Genomic DNA, 17,656 nt, shown 5'->3' with positions numbered 1-17,656 from the left:
GAAATAGCGTGGAAGAATGTTTAAATTATATTAGAAAGACTGTGGAGAAAAGTGTCTGGTTCAAAACTAAGTCCCACCCTGCTAGTTGAAAGCATTTAGTGTTTATGAAACCCTGGCTGTCTGAATCTTTCTTTTTGAGACATTGGTACACTTCAGTTTCAAGACTAGAAATCCTGATCATGAAACAGTACGTCTTCTAGCACAACACCATGCGGTCACCACCTGATAGCTCGCATTATGGGCTGTGTGATGGCAGGCAGGAAGGGTGGACTGAAAAAAGCTGCCTGCTGCTGCAGAGACGGACGCTGATGATACCACTGAGGTTAAACCAAAACAGTTATGCTGTGGGCTGTAAATGTTTTCACTATGCCTAGTCACAATACATGCATAGATCAGGACCAGTTTTAGTGTCAGTTTATCTTTATAATACACTACAACATCAAATACTTTATACTAGAGGATCCACCCAAATAATTTCTGTCCCGAGATTCTCAGTTCTTTTATCTTAATTTGTTCATTGCATAAGAAACAAAACAGCTAAAACTCTAATCCAAGTTAAATTTTTGAATATCGTATTATTTTTGGACAAGATGACACTGAACGTCAATTTAGCTTTTACCCAAAGGGACCTAGGGTTATACAACAGAACCATAAAACCAATAAAACAAACAAAAAAGAACTCTGGATGTGTAAAAACTCTGTTCGGCTTGAAAGGCAGTTTATCATGACATGCAGATATGTTAACATGTGGAAATACCAAAAATACAATTTACTATTTTAGTCTTTTCAAAACTAAATTGTGCAATCCTATTTTAAAACTCTGCTATTAATGTATCATTTAAAGACATAAGAATTTACTGATCTTTCAATTACAGTCTATTAATGCATTTGAATACAGTTCTAATTTGGAAGTACATAGTGGTGCAACACAGAATCTTTATTTGTGTCACTGTTTCTTGTTCATCTTTCTCATGTGAAAATAGACCCCTGATCTGAACAGGATGTAACATGTGTGTTAAACATACCTGAGGTCTACTGCTCCTACAGGCCTCCTCCAGGTTTTTGTGCCAGATGATCGCTGAAAATCTGGATCCTGTCTGGAACTTGTAAACATTGCCTGTAAAGTGACCAGAATTTTCTCTTTGTGAGTATCTGAACTGTAATGAACACAAAAATCAAACAGCAGGAGCTCTGTTGGTGGAGCGAGGCTGACCTTTATCTGGGTCATTGAGCTGGAAGATGTTGGGTCTGGCTGGGTCATCTGGCAGCACCACCATCCATCCAGTAACACACACTTTCTTACAGGGGTTTGACTTGTACTGTTGCAATCATAGAAGTATGCAGTGGATCAGATTCACAGTAAAGAAAAGAAAAACAGAAGAACAGTAAACCAATTAATGGTTCCAGTTGTGCTCATTACATTACATGAGTCATTTACCAGGACACAAACCTTCAACTGCAACAAAACTGTAAGTAGATTTAAAGTATACAACATAAGCTTAACCTATCACAAGATCCTGCTGGGAATTGCTCCAAATCGCAACAATATAGACAAGTAGGGAATTTCTTTGGGAAAAACCTGATTTTTTCCGTGTAAAGTCAAATATCCGCAAGTGCATAGACTGCAGCATGGCTGTCAAAGTGAGTGTGAGTGTGGTTTACATGATATATTGCCCCAATTTTTAAATAAATTATTTGGAAAATGAAAACAGAAAATTAAAAGGACATGGTGATAAAGGTACAGGTAATATTACCCAGGACGTCCAGTACCACTCCATGAGTTCAAAGTGTGAAAGATACCAAATTAGTGACATTGAAATCCGAAAATGGAAATCTGGCCAGGATTTAAAAGGTAGAAATCTGATGATGACATTACAAAGTTGTATGTATGTTGTTCAAATCAAGAATCCTTTATTGTAATTATGTGAGAACATAACAAAATAGTCTTGCATTCTCAGACTTACATGTTTCCTCTCAGAGGCCCTCAGTGCTTTCGCCCCATAGAATGTCAGTGTTGATCCAGACAAAGTGATCCAAAATCTGGTCCATGATGACAACTGCCAGACAACAAATAAACGGATATAAAGAAAACAGCTCTCTCGCTTTCTTCTTAGAATTTTCTTAATCCAATTACTGACATGTTAAAACATGTTTGAGGCAAACAAAATGACTTAAACTGCAGAGAGGTGTTTCAGGACAGCTCTCCATACCTTGGGCTTTCGTCCCTCCTTCAGCAGTGTCTTCCTTCGCAGGGGTCCTTCAATGGTTATACCACCAGCCTCACTGCACCCATAGCAAGAGTTGGCAGCGGAGGAGCTAAGAATGTTGGGAAATGGAGAAGGCTGAACATTATGAGCAACTGGAGCAATATTCAGAGGTCAGTGTGCAATTATCTGTTTAACACAGTATGATGCTCTGTGAGGACAGAGAGTGGTCCTAAAGAATCTAGAATTTCATTTCAAACAGGCGTCATTCATCAGTGTAGAATAGGAAGTAGCTCCTAACTGATCTACTTCACTGATCTGAGGTACACACCGAGTGTTTCTAGACCATATGGATAGTGTGCATCTTTCTTAATCTCATGAATACATAGACCAACATACACACATAGTACTGTGTCCTGTGCAATTACTATACTGTAGATATTGGCAATATACAGTGTACAAAGTTCAACATCAGTTTGAGCTGAAATATACCGAACCGCAGACAAAGAGTTGTATTTCTCTAATGACAGTAACCTCAAACCAAAAAGCATGCCACCTCTGCAGTGACTGGCACAGACTGTAGCCTTGAAGCAAAGCAGGCCAAAGGCATGATCTAAGCTGCTGACCAGTGATTAAACCCTGCCCATTAAAGCAGCTTAAAACAACTTATACTTATAGTCTGTACAGTATTACAGGTTATATATAGTAGATTAGTAGGTTATAGATGTGAGTGTGACTCAGTGCTAAAAGGATATAAAGGAAGTTTGCAGAGCTATTCAAATAATAATAATAATAATAATATAAAAAAACACTAAAATGGCATAGCAAAGGGAAGGAAGGTTGCAGGTCATTGCTGTCCATTGAGACTTGTATAGTGCACGAACGGTCCCAATTAAAACTGTAATGCAGGAAGTGTTTAGTGTCGGTCAAACCTATATAAACATTTAAACATTAGACTTCTAACATTGTACTTTCTTCAACCATTCTTTTTGAAAGTGACACTGATTTCTTGTTCAGCCACTTCACTGTACCTGTAAACATAGCTGCGGCTCCTGGGGGAGTTGCGAAGCGGGACCCTCCAGTTGGGGCCCAGTGTTGCGTACATTCGGCCCCTGTATGTTACACATGGTCACAGTCAGTCTGAAGGGTTCATGAAAATGTCCTTGGAACAGTTCAGTGTGTCAAGCCAATTCAAATATGTCATACCCCCGAGTCACAACCTGCTTTAAATCTGCCACGTATAGATACAAATGAAAAATCTTCCTTATTTTAGGTTTATCTCTTTTCTGACATTAACGTAGATATACAGAGAGAATAACTTCATGTAGGATTGCAGCAACATTCAAATACACTGATTTCATTTATAATGAATATTTCCCGCAGACACTGATACAACTAGTGACACATAAGCACATTTCACAATACAAATTTGAATAAAGTCAAAAATATCCTGTATTCTAATTATTCTTAAGAACTAAATGACATGGCTCTAACCTCTCCATTCCAGGTGACAGTTCCTCCCCAAATGAGCTTTCACTGCTGCCTGTCGGTGGGAATGAAAAACAAAGGTAAAATCTATAAGAAAAGCTAACAATGAATACTGTTTTAGCCCTGAAAGCAAAAGCATTTGCATCACACACTTACCTAAAGACAGGCCATTGGACACCGATGTACTGTGTGGATCATTTCTGACTGGACTCTGAGACTCTAGGAAGCTGTCATCCAGCAGGTGTCGTGTTTTTTCTATAGGAAAAGTGGCACTCCTGCTCTCTGACATACCGTACTGATACATCATACTGTGGACAGAGAGCAACCATGAGCATGAGACGACAAAGGAACACAGATGTGTCTAAAGATTTTTCCTTGCCCTAAACAACCCAAACAAGAACTGAAATACTTCCATGCACACGGTGCCCGAACCTCTGCTTCAAATTTTTTAACTTCTTTGTCAATTTGAAAGGGTAAAGGATGGAAACAAAAAAAGCTAAATTGTTTAAAATATTAAAGTCATGATATTTTTAACTTTGTATTTGGTGAAATCGCTTCATCTCTTAAACAATAAGCTATCTACAGTAACACAAACTATGGCCAGGTGTCATCAAAATCTGACGTCACTTCAGACGTCACACTGCATTTTACACTCATGGGAAACTTTTCATTTCAAGTTCATGTTCATATTTAGTTATTACTAGTTATTAGTTAGCAATCACATTAGTCACCAAGGGCCCGGGCTTAGACTGGAGAACACACACAGTAGTGAATATTACTACACTCAGACAAGTTTTAAAGTCTCATCTCTTCTCTTTATGATTGCACAATAATCACATTTTAGAATGCTCTATTTGTGTTCTTGTGTCTTTCTCTGGAGTAAACCCAGGTGCCACCTGTATCTCAATATGCACCAGTTGATTTGGTGCACCTGTCCCAACATACCCCTACACCAGACCTAGTGTATTTACACTACACATGTTTGTTTTTATATGGCTCAAATCCTTAATCTAACTACGGAAAAAGCCATACTCACTTGTTTCCCAGACTATGGCTCTTCCTGTGGTGAGAAGGAGGGGGCGTGGGGATATGAACCCCCACTGAGGCGTCAGGGCAGGTAGGCCTGCGGTTATACCTCATAGAGGCAGATACCTCAGACAGACCTGAAACAGAAAACAGATCATTATTGCTATATGTCACATTACTGTTATTATATTAAAAGCTGTGTGTAATTATTAGAATGATTTGTAGAGACAGGTGAAGGTCTCATGAAGCCTCATTCACAGAATTTCAAAGTTTTATTAACAGCAGGAAATCATCATACAGCACTGTGCAAAGGTTTTCTGCTCTAAAAGTAAAGTTAATTCCACACAAAGTGCAGCAATGCTGAAGAAAAACTAATTCAATTCAATAATTGATGTCAGCATTGATGTCGCCACAGTACTTCCCTCTTATATGGATTTATTTAAAAATTTTATCCCATATTTCAGATCCCAAACAAATTAATCATCAATTACCCATGTAAACAGTAACTGTCTGTTTTATAGATTAGTTTATAATTCAGTTGTTTGACAGTGTTAAGAGTTTCCTTTCAAGAGAAAAACACAAGATATTTCACACTTTATTGTGTATATTTGCTGTACTTTTAAAGCTCTTCCACAAAGCCACTAGATGGAACCAGTGAGGCACAAGAGCCTCTACATGAATATTTTATTTACACCAGGACTCAGTGTGGTCACTCCATCTACAGGTTCTATGTACAGTGATTGTACACATGTGCCTTCATCATCCTATCATCAGTCTGGCTCCAGCTCTGTCTCCTGGACTGGTGAATTAATGCAGTGCTACAATGAGCGTTTTGTGCCAGTGGAACCTCTGAGTCACTTTCTGTTCCCTCTTACTGGAAACCCACTGGGGCCATTCAATTAGCTAGACATGACCAGTTTGGACCCAGCTGGGCAGTCTGTGTTCAATATGCTCGGCTTGAAACTTACTTTGTTGTACTGTGTAGCCTTCGGAGCCTCTTGAAAATTTGGAACCAGAGCTCAGAAACAGAGGCAGCTGTATGTGATTGGGTCTGCTGGGTGTTTTGCCGAAGAAGCGGATACATTCCCACTGATGAGGCACTATGGATTTGTTTTAATTAGAATCTTTCCATCTGACAAGAGGGAACGTTTTACTCCTCTACAACTTTGTAATCACAAATAATAATGCAGTAAAGGGAAAATTAAAGGATAATGTGGTGGGAGGATAATCCCCCTGGTATTGGTGCTGTTTAATGTGGCTTAATTACTCCACTATTAGCTTGTAAAGGCCTGGTGCTGGTTTGGGGTGCTGCATCTTGCTCTGGAGAACTGCACACTCAACAAAATAGTCCTAATAGGATGCATGAAATCTTGATTAAATACAACAGTCATTCTCTTTTTAACACAGAGCGTGCAATTCTCCAAACCGATAAGCAACACTTTTTAGCTTTACAGCAAACCTACTGACTTGACAACTATTTTACACTATTACAAAAGGTAATGGCATGAACACAAAAAATACAGTAATATTAAAACATTTATGAATCAAATGAAATTTGGGAGAGTGAGATAAGCAACAATTGTCGGAGAGAAAGATACTAAGAAGTGAAAAAAGAATTTTGTTACAGGTGTTAAAACTATCAAAAAAATACAGAGCTGAAAGTTTTTCTGAAGTTTTGGTGAAATCTCAGCACGTCCATTTTGGATCCAGTTCTTGGTTAACAAAAGAACAAGGTTTGGTATTTTATATCTAAATATTGAACAGACGAAACGATAGCTCAATAAGGTTAATTCTGACAGTAACAAAGGGCAAGAATGAACTTTCAGCTGTTATTGTCTACTTAATACGCAAGTCACATCAACCAGATGTTTGTTATCACAAGTTGGATGGATGGAAATGTTAAATGGTTGGTCCACCGGTGTGGTCCAGACTGAATTATCTTAACTGCTCAATGGAAGCAATTTGGCACATACCCTGAAGATGCTTCTGAACACTACAGACGTATAAAAACCTACAAGAATGTAGAAAGCAAAGACTGCAGAAAGTCTTTGAGGGCTCACTGAGTGATTCTGAAAGCTGTGAGTGATTTGCTATGACCTTTACAGTAACAAAATCTCTATCCAACTGAACACCTATGGGAGATTTTTGAAAGACTCTTCAGGCAGCACTCTCCATCATCATGGTGGACTATCTTAGCATTAGCATGTGTTGTTACATTAGCCACCCATTCATATTTGAGCAGAATATCAATGTGAATGTTATGTCCTTATGATGTGTAAATACATTATGGTTATTCCAGAGTCTTCTGTACCTTCATGTAATCCCAGACTGACTCCATGATGTTGTATGTCAGCACTGTTGCAGCCTCTAGTCTGTCTGTATAATGTAATAAATCCTTTGAAAAGTCATAATCCAGTTGATTGATGTTAGTCTTAGCTCATCTCTTAGCACGTGTGTGTGCATACTCAGCTAGTTGAACTGCTGTCAAGACATTACAGCACAGCTTACACGGATAAAGCAGACTGTGGTCTGTGGTGAAACAGTCATGAAAAGATCAGTCAGTCATGTGATTCCCAATATAGTTAAACATAACCATTCAGACTATGCCACGTATATATACATAGCCTAAGTGATGTTTTAACTAGGTGAAAGCACCATGTCATGTCTTGTTTATGTCCTTGTACATATTTAGTTGAGCACTCCATATTACATCAACTTGGCGAGCATGGAGAGAATGACTAAACCAGATTCCTCTGTTTGGTAGTGTGTGAAGTGCATGGGATGTGTTTATGCTGAAAGAGCCAACAAACCAGAACAGGCCTTTTTGGTTATGTTATATAACTGACAATGTTAATCTGAACAGCATGAGGAGAACACAATCAACAAGACAAGATATCCGGATTCCTGGTAGTCACATTCTTCATGAGCCAAAACATTTTGTCCACCCCACCCCAAACCATTGGCCAAGACCAAGCAAGGTGCCCTGTACCCAGGAGTTACTGTTTCACCATTCGCCAGTGCTAGCTGGGAGAACGCCACAGGCATCACTGTTTCAAACATTCTCCAACCAGTAATAGTTGTAACAATGGTTCTTGTCAGTGTTGGACAGATCTTTAAAGCGGCCATTGCTCCCACATTTAGCATGATGACTCCAAGAACTAACTGTTCACTTGTGTCTTGTGACCACACCTGTCACTCAAAGCAGCCATGCTTTTAATTACTAAAACAGAAACAGAGTTACACAGAATACTTGAACTACAATTTTGAATGCACTCTTGTTCAATAAATGTGAAAAAGGCTCATTTAAGAGGAACACAGTTTTTAATCCCTTCTCTCAGCCAGGCAATTGAAACTTATAATATTTATAAATCTATTGAATAATCTCAACTTTACCTTCAGTTTAATTTTCACTTTAATCCGAGTCCAAAAAGTCTCCTGCTGAGCCACTTCTTGGTTCATGCAACACCCTCTCCCTCAACCTGGATTTTACATTTTCCTCATGAAATAGGCCTGGGTCTTTGACAAGATTGGCTGTTTTAGTGTGTATTTGTAATGCATCTTACAGACAGCTCTGCTGTAAAAAGCGCAATAAGGGATGACTGGATGACCTGTCATAAAAGTTGATACTAGCAATCTGGTGTTTATGGAAAATTCTGAACATAAAACAAACCTTAACATTTAGTTCAAATTCAGTAACTTCTTTGTACAGGGTAATATGCAATGTAATGTGTCTTTAGATTTTAACTTTGGGATTTTCTTATTATAACATGTGAACCCTTCTGACAATCTAGTCCAAAATCATCAGAATAGTTTATTAGAAAAGTAGCTGCCATGTCATATGGATGAGGAAAAAGTGAATTTCTAAGGAACAAGTGATCTTTTATGGATAACAAAACAAAACTTTGTCAAATGAAACCAAAAGTTCACCCTGAGACCACCGTTTCCAGTCACACTTTTCCAGTGAATAGCCTCAGACACATGCTTTCTTCTTAAGTGAATTACTGATGTACTACAGTGACTGCAGCACATTACTTTCTTGGCACAGAAAGATGTTTTTGTAATAAACATGCACTGAAATTAAAACTTTCTCTTTTTTTCCTTTACTGCACAATCCCGTCACAAGCACCCAATGAGTCCGTTACTCTGTTAAGATGAATTCAACCAAATTATCTGAGACAAAATTATACTAAATTGTGTGATAAGTGGCAAAGAGAGAAAGAGAGAGATAATTGCAGTAACTATGGAAACTACAACAAATAACCATGTGGCTGGCCAGCCTAAGAGACATGAGTCAATGGAAAAAGATCAATGGCTAACACACTGCTGCTGTTAGACTGCTATTAGCTCCATCGTTAAGTTGCTCATGGGATGTTTTAGTCAACTGTTAATGCAACATGGTTATATGCTCAAAAACAGAATTAACTGACCTAACTGACTGTTCATATTATGAGTTTGTAGCGTAGCATTCTCCAGGCTCTTTGGGCTGTGGGTGTTATGCGGATTACAGTTTAGAGTCTTCATCAATCCTCGCCAACGTGGCAGTAAAAAATGACAAAATTACTCCCACACTAAGGGGGCCGTAGATAACTGTTTAAATGATACACATGTAAATAAAGTGCAGAAGCTGATAAAGAAGTAATTATATAACAAACTTAATCCTGCAAAGTCATAAGGTAACATTGCTCAACTTAATACACAATCTAAATTATTATGTTAAATTATGTCTTTAAAATAATCCAAAAACAAATGTGTGCAATAACTATGGTTACACAAATAGCTAAAACAAAAACCGTTTTGTTTTTAAAGTATCCCCCACAGCTGTGCGTGTTTCTCCAAACTTCCAGGCTTGAGAAAAAATGTCCCTGAAAATACAATCTACCATTACTGTGTGTGCATGAGAAGCAAACACAGTAATGATTTATTGAATCTTAATTCCACTGATGTTTTGAGTCATTTTTATGCAGAAATATAGAAAATTCAAAGGGGTGCAAATACATTTAAGTGACACTGTATGTATTTAAAAGCTCACACACAGACAGACACAAAGTGTCATCCTATCTTGAATGTGAATCTTGAATTCACCCCTCTTCATTACCCTGACCTACATCTTGCATTTGGCTTGTTCCTGTCACATTACATCACCTCTGCCAATTCCAAATCAACCCCCTCAAACCTCAGCACAACACAAGAGGGAAGGGTGGTGACTGAGTGGACATTCAGCAACAAGTTCTTATGGAACATTTCACTCAAATAAAGTGACAAGGAGTGAGGTGTGAGAGGTTTACTTGAATAAAACTGTATTTATTAAAACTAAAGACAAAACAATAAATGCCAGGTGGATGTAAGGATGGAATATAGAGACAGATTAACCCCATGCCAGGCTTGTAGCCTGCATTAGCTGACAACCTTCCCACATCAGCAAACTGCCCTCCAAGGCAAGCTAGGCCTGCCTCCAACCCAGTGGAAGGGAGGTCTCCCACAAGACTGGCCCGTCTGCACAATTTACGATGCAGGAGGAATTCAGTTTCAGTGTGGGGATGGAAGAAGTGGGAAATAATGGAAAATGACATTGATGGAAGAGATGAGTTTGGTTGTTATACAGCCCACTCAGTCGTTTCTTTTTCCAGCTCAATTAAGACATAATCAGTACACAAACATGCTAGCTAAACCCATAGAAAGTGGTGGGTAATGATCATTCTCTTGTGGTCTAGACACCGTCTGTAAGGATTTCAACCAAATAGCAACTGTTTGTCATGCTCATAAAGGGACATTCTGAAATATTCCCAGTCACAATATTCCAGTAGATAACAGCAACTTAATCTGTTTTCAGAGATGAAAACTGATAATGACTGGTCCCTTAAAGCAATCATTAACGTTTACTATTGGTAATTTTTCACCTTTTACTGTCCCTCTGGACTGTGGAGTACCTCAGGGCTATTTTCTACCGACATGCTTCGCGCCACAATCCAAACAATAGGTAATAACTTTCACAGGTTAACACACAAACGTATGTATCTGTAAAATCAGAAACACATTTCATTGTGGCCACCACCCAGCTGCATGATTGTTCTCTGTTTTGAGAACAAATATTGTCAAGTTGTGATTCTAGCTTCTTGTTAAGACAAAGCCCAACTCAAATCTTAACCATTTATAAGTTGTGATTTATTGTTAGACTATCATTACACTATTGATAACTAGTCATTAAGGCTAACTCCTGAGGCAGAGAGTTATAGGTTGGGCTGTATGATGCTGATATGGCCCCTTTGGAGCAGACCATAACATGACTGATATGGAGTGGAGGCAAATTCAGTCCCCAGTAGTAAACATAAATAATACCTTCATCACAGTAAACAATAAAATAAAAGTCACATTTCTTTAAAGAGGTGCAATGTTGTAATATTTCAAACTGTATCCCCTAATATTCTGAATATTTTGCTGTCAGGGGCACAGTGGACAATGGAGACAACATAGTGGCTGTCACACACTTTCTGTTTTTTTCATATACACTTAAACATGTATGCTTGATTGATTTTTGGATGGATTACAATGTTTATAGTGTTGTTAGATAGTGTTTTAATCACTACATAGGGTCTATAACACCACTACCAAGTGCAGCAAAGAACAGGTTTATGTCCGACCAAGTTGGGGAATGTTCTGCTTCTGATGCTGCAGCCTCTAAGCCACAGAAACTGACACACTGCCTACATCCTTCAGCCAAAACCAAATATACACATCAGTAATCAAAAGAATTTGTATTTACAATTTATGCTCGATTGTGAGTGAATAGATGTACTACGCTGACATGTGGGAGCAGGGGCGTAGCACCAAATTCTGGGCCCTGTACACTCTTAATGTCAGTGGGCCCCTATCCATGCCAGTGCATGAAGCGCGCGAGCAAAAACAAATAAATAAATAAAATTGGGGGCACTTATTTATAAATAAACAAGCATAAATCGGGTTTTAAGTTAAAATCAGATCAGATTATATTGATGACTGGCTCTTTCATTCACCACCTGAACTGATGCATTTGTCCTACTTGTGCAAAAAAACACCTATAAACATTAGGCTACATCTGGTTTGTGTATAACGTTTTGATCCATAACACATTTTGATTTAAAAACATTTAGATAGATAGATAGATAGATAGATAGATAGATAGATAGATAGATAGATAGATCTCATTGCATAGAGCACTGTCAAACATACAAGTACACGAATTATATAAACCCAAATACCAAACACCCAGAAAAGAATAATAATATTAATAATAATAATAAATATTGTGACTATGGTTGTTGCATGAATAGAAAAATACCAGCTGCATATTGTTATTGCACTTTACTATTGTTGTTTACTTTATTGTTGAACAGAAGCCAACAACTGTACACAGAGAATCAAATCAAATAAACTATCTCATATTTCAATAAAATTGTTCTTCAGCTTGCAGAAAAAGAAATAAAGGCTTGCTAAAGCCTTACACGAGATGTAAGGATGTAATTTACATCCCAGTAAATGCCCATGGACTCTGGACTATGACCGCGTTAACGTTAATGGATGCAGTTACGCAACACGTAAACTCGGTTCACCTTTGGAAAGAAAGCAGTTAACAGTTGCTTCCCCTCATTCTGCCCTATTTCTTTTTCTTTCCAATCTTTCTTTTTCTGGTACCCCGATTTGTGTTTTTTGGGTGGCATGATGACAGCTAGCCTCCAGGTCATTCAATCTGGGCTCACTGACGTACTTGTCGCCGGCCGCTGTCTATGGGTGGACTAAACCATTTTGCGTCTCCAAGAGGGGGCCCCCAGAATGTCCAATATGTTGGGAGGGCTGTGACACAAAGTTCATTCTCTCAGCTGATGTTATCAATATATTTGAAATACATTATGACACCAATTAATTGGAGGGCCTAATTCATTCAAATAAATAAATAAATAAATAAATAAATAAAATATCAGGATTTTCATGGGCCCTCTCTCCCTACTCGGGCCCTGGGTAGTCAGGTCCCCTTTTCCCCCCACTACAACTCCCACAGTGGGAGTGTGCACTTGCACAATTTGATCAATCTGATTGTTCTTTGGGGGACCGCATTTCTGTCTTCTGAGTTCACATATTAATACGGAAAAAAATACTGGTAGAACATTGCATCAGGGCAGTTCAATTATATGTGTCTTACCTGCCAGATCTTCTTTCGAAGAGGCGATGCGAGGGGAGCTGTTGCCAGGTTCAATCTTTAGAGACAGCCTGCAACACAAATAATTTCCATCAGACGCGTCAGCTCACTGCTGCTCTCTCATCATCTAATAGTAACTATAGCCTAGACAAAAATATCCCCCAATAACTGCTCTGATGTCACCCCAACAGTTTAACGACAGAGTCAATAAGTCAGAAAATGTGTGGGTAATGTCTTTGAAACACTAACAGTGGTGAAGCTTTCACCCAGATGCAGACCATTTTACAGCCGTTCCAGTATATTTACGAAAGACTATTAAACAAAAATCAGAACCAGCTTTTCTAACTCAGCATTTACCAACTGAGTGATGAGGCCCTACACTGTTTCAATCAGCTACTGATGTAAAAGGGCCTTGGTAAGAGGTTTCTCCAGGCTCCAAAATTCAGCGCAGTGTTTTTTTTTCCATTCCTACCAGGTTGTTATGCATAATTTAGTACTCTGCTACATCTTATATTCATACTTTATTCCAGCTTTTTCACCTGCAACATAAACACATTATTGACTGCAGCTTGATGTGTCCACTGTGTACTAAGCTCCTCCATGATGAATAAGTTAAATGGCTGGCTACGTCAGTTCAAAACAATGGAGAAACACTACATTCAAGTAAATTATACTTGATGGTCACTTGGTGTGCCCTGAAGCAGAACAAATACACCAGGACTTTTCTTATATCAGGAAAACATTTATAGAGTGAATCGTTACACCAACTTTCTTGTTCCAAAAAGCCACCAGGATATGGGTTCCATCTGGCTCTTTACAGCCTGATGGCTGGTGAGATGTTATATGAAAAACCCTGGACAAGACCATAACCTGACACTATTTTTGTTGGGTTTTATTATATTTATTATAGAGGATGATGAATGCAAAGTGAGTAGAAAGATAGCTAGACTCTAGACTCTTGCAATTCTGAGGTCATTGTCGTTGGAGAATTTGCTCCAGGCTCACGAACATCAACAGTGCCTGTACAACAGAGGGATAAAACTCACTATGCATACCTTCTCTTTTGTCAGTAATCCAGCTGAATTTCGGTATTGGTATATGTCAGTGTCCACAGGTGTGCAGAACCATTACAGATGATTTGAATTCAGCTACTCTAATTTGTGTTTGAAGAAGGATTGTCATTTAAGCTATTGCTTGCCAAGCTAACATACTTTGTTGTCACCGTTAGATTAATACATTAGACCACTCTCGGTGAGCAGTGCATTCTTAGATATCAATGAATGTTAGGCAGCTGCTGTGAGAAGAGAGTTCAGTGCATCTACCCTGAATAGGCTACACAGGGGCAGGGACCTCTGTTGTGAGATCGGAAATCTATCCCATGGTCTTCCCATAGTCATAGTGTTTGCTGAGCTTACCGGCATATTTCTCCTTATTAAGAATGACTCAGTCTATTGACCATCACTTCAATCAACACCTCTTTGTACAACATACTGAGACTTCTCATGAATAGCGATCAACTCTAGACCTTTTAGTTCCTTAATCTGTCATAACATACAAAGGAAACAGGCCACAAAGGGCCAGTTACTTTTGAGCCTATGTGAAAAAATGGCTGCCATTCCAATACAAAGTCATATTTGTGTTATTCTGCTTAATTTAAAGCTCAAAGGCTACGCATCAGGCACACCCTGACTAATGTTTCACATTCATTGTGTTGTACAGAGGCAAAATTACAAAAACTGTCCAAATAGTTTCCTACTTTTGTTTATTGGAGATTTCTAGCTGTCAGCACCCTTGGGGAGAGCTGACTGACTCCTTTTTTGAGACCTTACTCAAATATTACCACATGGTTTGATCCACACTATTTTGGTTTCAGTGTGACTCCCTAAGTTATGCTTTCACTGTCCTATGTCTCCTTTGTCTATCAAGTCTCCTTAGAGAAAATCTTCACAGTATCATTGAGTTTTCTTCACTATTGTAAAAATCTAGTGATAGTTGTCTGGACATCTACGGATCTACGACAACAGGAACTGCTAAAAATTTATTTGGCATACAAATATAGGCTAAAAGCAATGACTTGAAGTTGCAATACTGATGAGAATACAAATTAATGCAAAATTCGATATGGTTTAAGTTTTGGTTTTATTCAGAACTATTGCATCAGGTCTAACAATGGAACATTTTGCAGAATATCACGATTTACTGCCTCTCACGGGGGCCCAGCCTGTTGACCCCTGAGCTGCTCATGATTTAATGCGTTACTGACTGACATAACCAATAATGGGCTCTGGGGACTCGCTGACCTGCAGAAACTTTTCACATTTCAACTTCAGTTAAAACTCAGAGGTCTTCTGACTGGTGTCAGTGTACACAGGTAAATTGTGTCCAGTGAAAAGCTCCTGTCTGATCTAGCAGCTCTGATTTGGCCGCTCGTCTTTCTCCACTGGCACTGTTTGGATCACTCCAGCAAACATTTTACCAAGGTAAATGTCACCATCTCACAGAAGGAGGTTAAACAAAAGATATTGCTGATGACTAAGAACCAGGAAAATGCTAGCTTAGGCTAGTTACATTTTCTTAACATTAAAAAGGGGAAACTATTATATGGACTAAATAATGATCAACCTTTGTGGAAGTATCTTTTCACCTACTTTTTGGTCCTATCCCCTTAAAAGCATCCATATATGTGAATGTTAATATACCTAATGTAAAATTACATTGCATCCAGAAAATAAAAAATAAAAAGTGTTGCAAGCTTCAGCAGACAGCCACACCTATAGCAGAGGACTTGAGACACCACCTGAGAAACTCATCAGTGCCAGCTGGATGAATGAACTCCCTGTGGAAGAATATAAAGCTTGTGGGCTGTTGTTCCATTCATTCTGTTTCCTGTGCAGTGACCCGCCATCAAATTTACACACACTTCCAAAAGCTTGTGTGACGACTGAAAGAAAGCCTGAACCCAGAGTGTGAGAGGGTGTTTTGGATATTCTTAAAACAATTATAAATGTTCCCATTTTGTGCATTTGGCGATAAAACTTACTTGAAGTTGTCATCCTCAACAAACTTCTGAAGTTCCTCTATGTAGCGAACTGACAAAAGATACTTCTGGACATGTGGCAGGGTCAGCAAGTGATCTGAAGAAAAATGGTTGGAAAAAGTTAAACTCAACCTGACTCTCTTCTCTCTATTTCTCTCTCTCTCCCTCTCCTTCTCTCTCGTAAAAACTGTGAAGGAACACACGTGGCATTGTGTACAAAAAGCATTAAACAAACCAGAATATGCTTTACATTTGGATTTTTCAAAATATGACAGCTTTGAACACTCTTGGCATTTTCTCATTCAGCTTAATTCACCTGGAATGGTTTTCCAACAATCTTGAAGGAGTTCCCAGAGGTGTAGAGCACTTGTTGGCTGCTTTGTCTTCACTCTGCAGCCCAGCTCATCACAAACCATCTCAGTTGGGTTTAGGTCAAGTGATTGTAGAGGCCAAGTCATCTGATGCAGCACTTTATTACACGTTGTCTCTGTCAAATAGCCCTTATACAGCTTGGAGGTGTGTTTGGGGTCACTGTCCTCTTGAAAAACAAATGATGGTCCCAAAAAGTTCAAAGGTGGGATGGCCTCAGCCAGATGGGTCCCTCCATATGAGCTGGGTTCTGGTTTCTTCCTGTTAAAAGGTTTTTCCTTACCACCATCACCTTCGTGCTTACTCAGGAGGTTTCAGGCTGGGTGTTGTTAAGCGTCTTGAGACAATTTGTATTGTTATTGAGGCTATATAAATAAATTTGAATTGAACTGAAGTGGCTGACCCTCATGTGCTAAGGATGGACTGTCGTTTCAGTAGTCGAAGGGCTATTCACTGTAGAGAACTCCATACCAACCCTACCTGATGGTGTCAAACACTTTAAGAAAGCAAGAAAATCCACAAATTCACTTTTGACAAGGAACACCTGTTAACTGAAAACCCTTTCAGGTGACTACCTCATGAAGCTGATGGAGAGAATGCCAAGACTGTGCAAAGGTCTGTGAAGAATCTAAAATATAAAACATAGTCTGGTTTGCTGAACACTTCTTAGGTTTACTAAATAATTCCAATTGTGTTCCTTCATAGTTTCAGTGTCTTTAGTATGAATCCACAATGTAGAAAATAATAAAAATAATTGAAAACAATTGAATGAGAAGGTGTATTATATTATACGCTGTCTACTTAATTATGTACACTTCCCACCTCCTCCTTTTGGCTGTCACTCTCTTAAGCAGATGGATCCCTTCATATTATCTGGGATCTGCTAAAGGTTTCTTCCTCTTAAAAGGGAATGCAGGCCATCCTTGCCTTAGCGCTCTGGGGGTTTCAGGCTATGAGTTCAGTAAAGCATCTTGAAACTATTTTTATGTTATGCAATAAATTGTACTGACATTAAACTGAAACTGACTTGGAGGAACCACTCGGCCTTTCACTGTAATCCGATTAGTTATGGTGGAATGTGTGTGCATTTGCCTATTTTGTATATACTAGCAGTTTATGAAATGCACACAGTTGGATCTGTGTTGTTGGTAAGAGTTTTGAATACACTTATTATGTGTAGGGATCGTGAACAGTTTTTTCAACATAAATGATACCATTTGATTATACTAAATTTAGTTAAAGGCAGTTTTCAAATGCAACCCCTTGGCACAAATAAGTCATGCACATTTCCCAGAGACTCAACATTACCCTACTCCTAACCACAACTTTGTTAACATCTTCAGTGTAAGACTAACTTAATCT

General features: G+C 38.7%; 1 protein-coding gene across 1 annotated transcript in view; it reads right to left on the bottom strand.

The window, feature by feature from the left end:
- Positions 1 to 17,656, bottom strand: part of LOC311508137 (ras-specific guanine nucleotide-releasing factor RalGPS1) — a 57,754-nt gene that overhangs the window by 6,415 nt on the left and 33,683 nt on the right. Inside the window, 10 exon segments of the mRNA XM_084572801.1 lie at positions 1,026 to 1,117; positions 1,214 to 1,319; positions 1,965 to 2,057; positions 2,211 to 2,316; positions 3,236 to 3,316; positions 3,699 to 3,747; positions 3,849 to 4,000; positions 4,729 to 4,855; positions 12,892 to 12,959; positions 15,929 to 16,022. Coding sequence (XP_084428927.1) covers positions 1,026 to 1,117; positions 1,214 to 1,319; positions 1,965 to 2,057; positions 2,211 to 2,316; positions 3,236 to 3,316; positions 3,699 to 3,747; positions 3,849 to 4,000; positions 4,729 to 4,855; positions 12,892 to 12,959; positions 15,929 to 16,022 — 968 coding nt within the window.

Source organism: Chelon labrosus, assembly GCF_963514085.1.
Source record: "Chelon labrosus genome assembly, chromosome: 22".
NCBI classification, from domain to species: domain Eukaryota; kingdom Metazoa; phylum Chordata; class Actinopteri; order Mugiliformes; family Mugilidae; genus Chelon; species Chelon labrosus.
The sequence above is the reverse complement of the archived record's forward strand: the minus strand, read 5'-3'. Positions and strand labels throughout refer to the sequence as shown.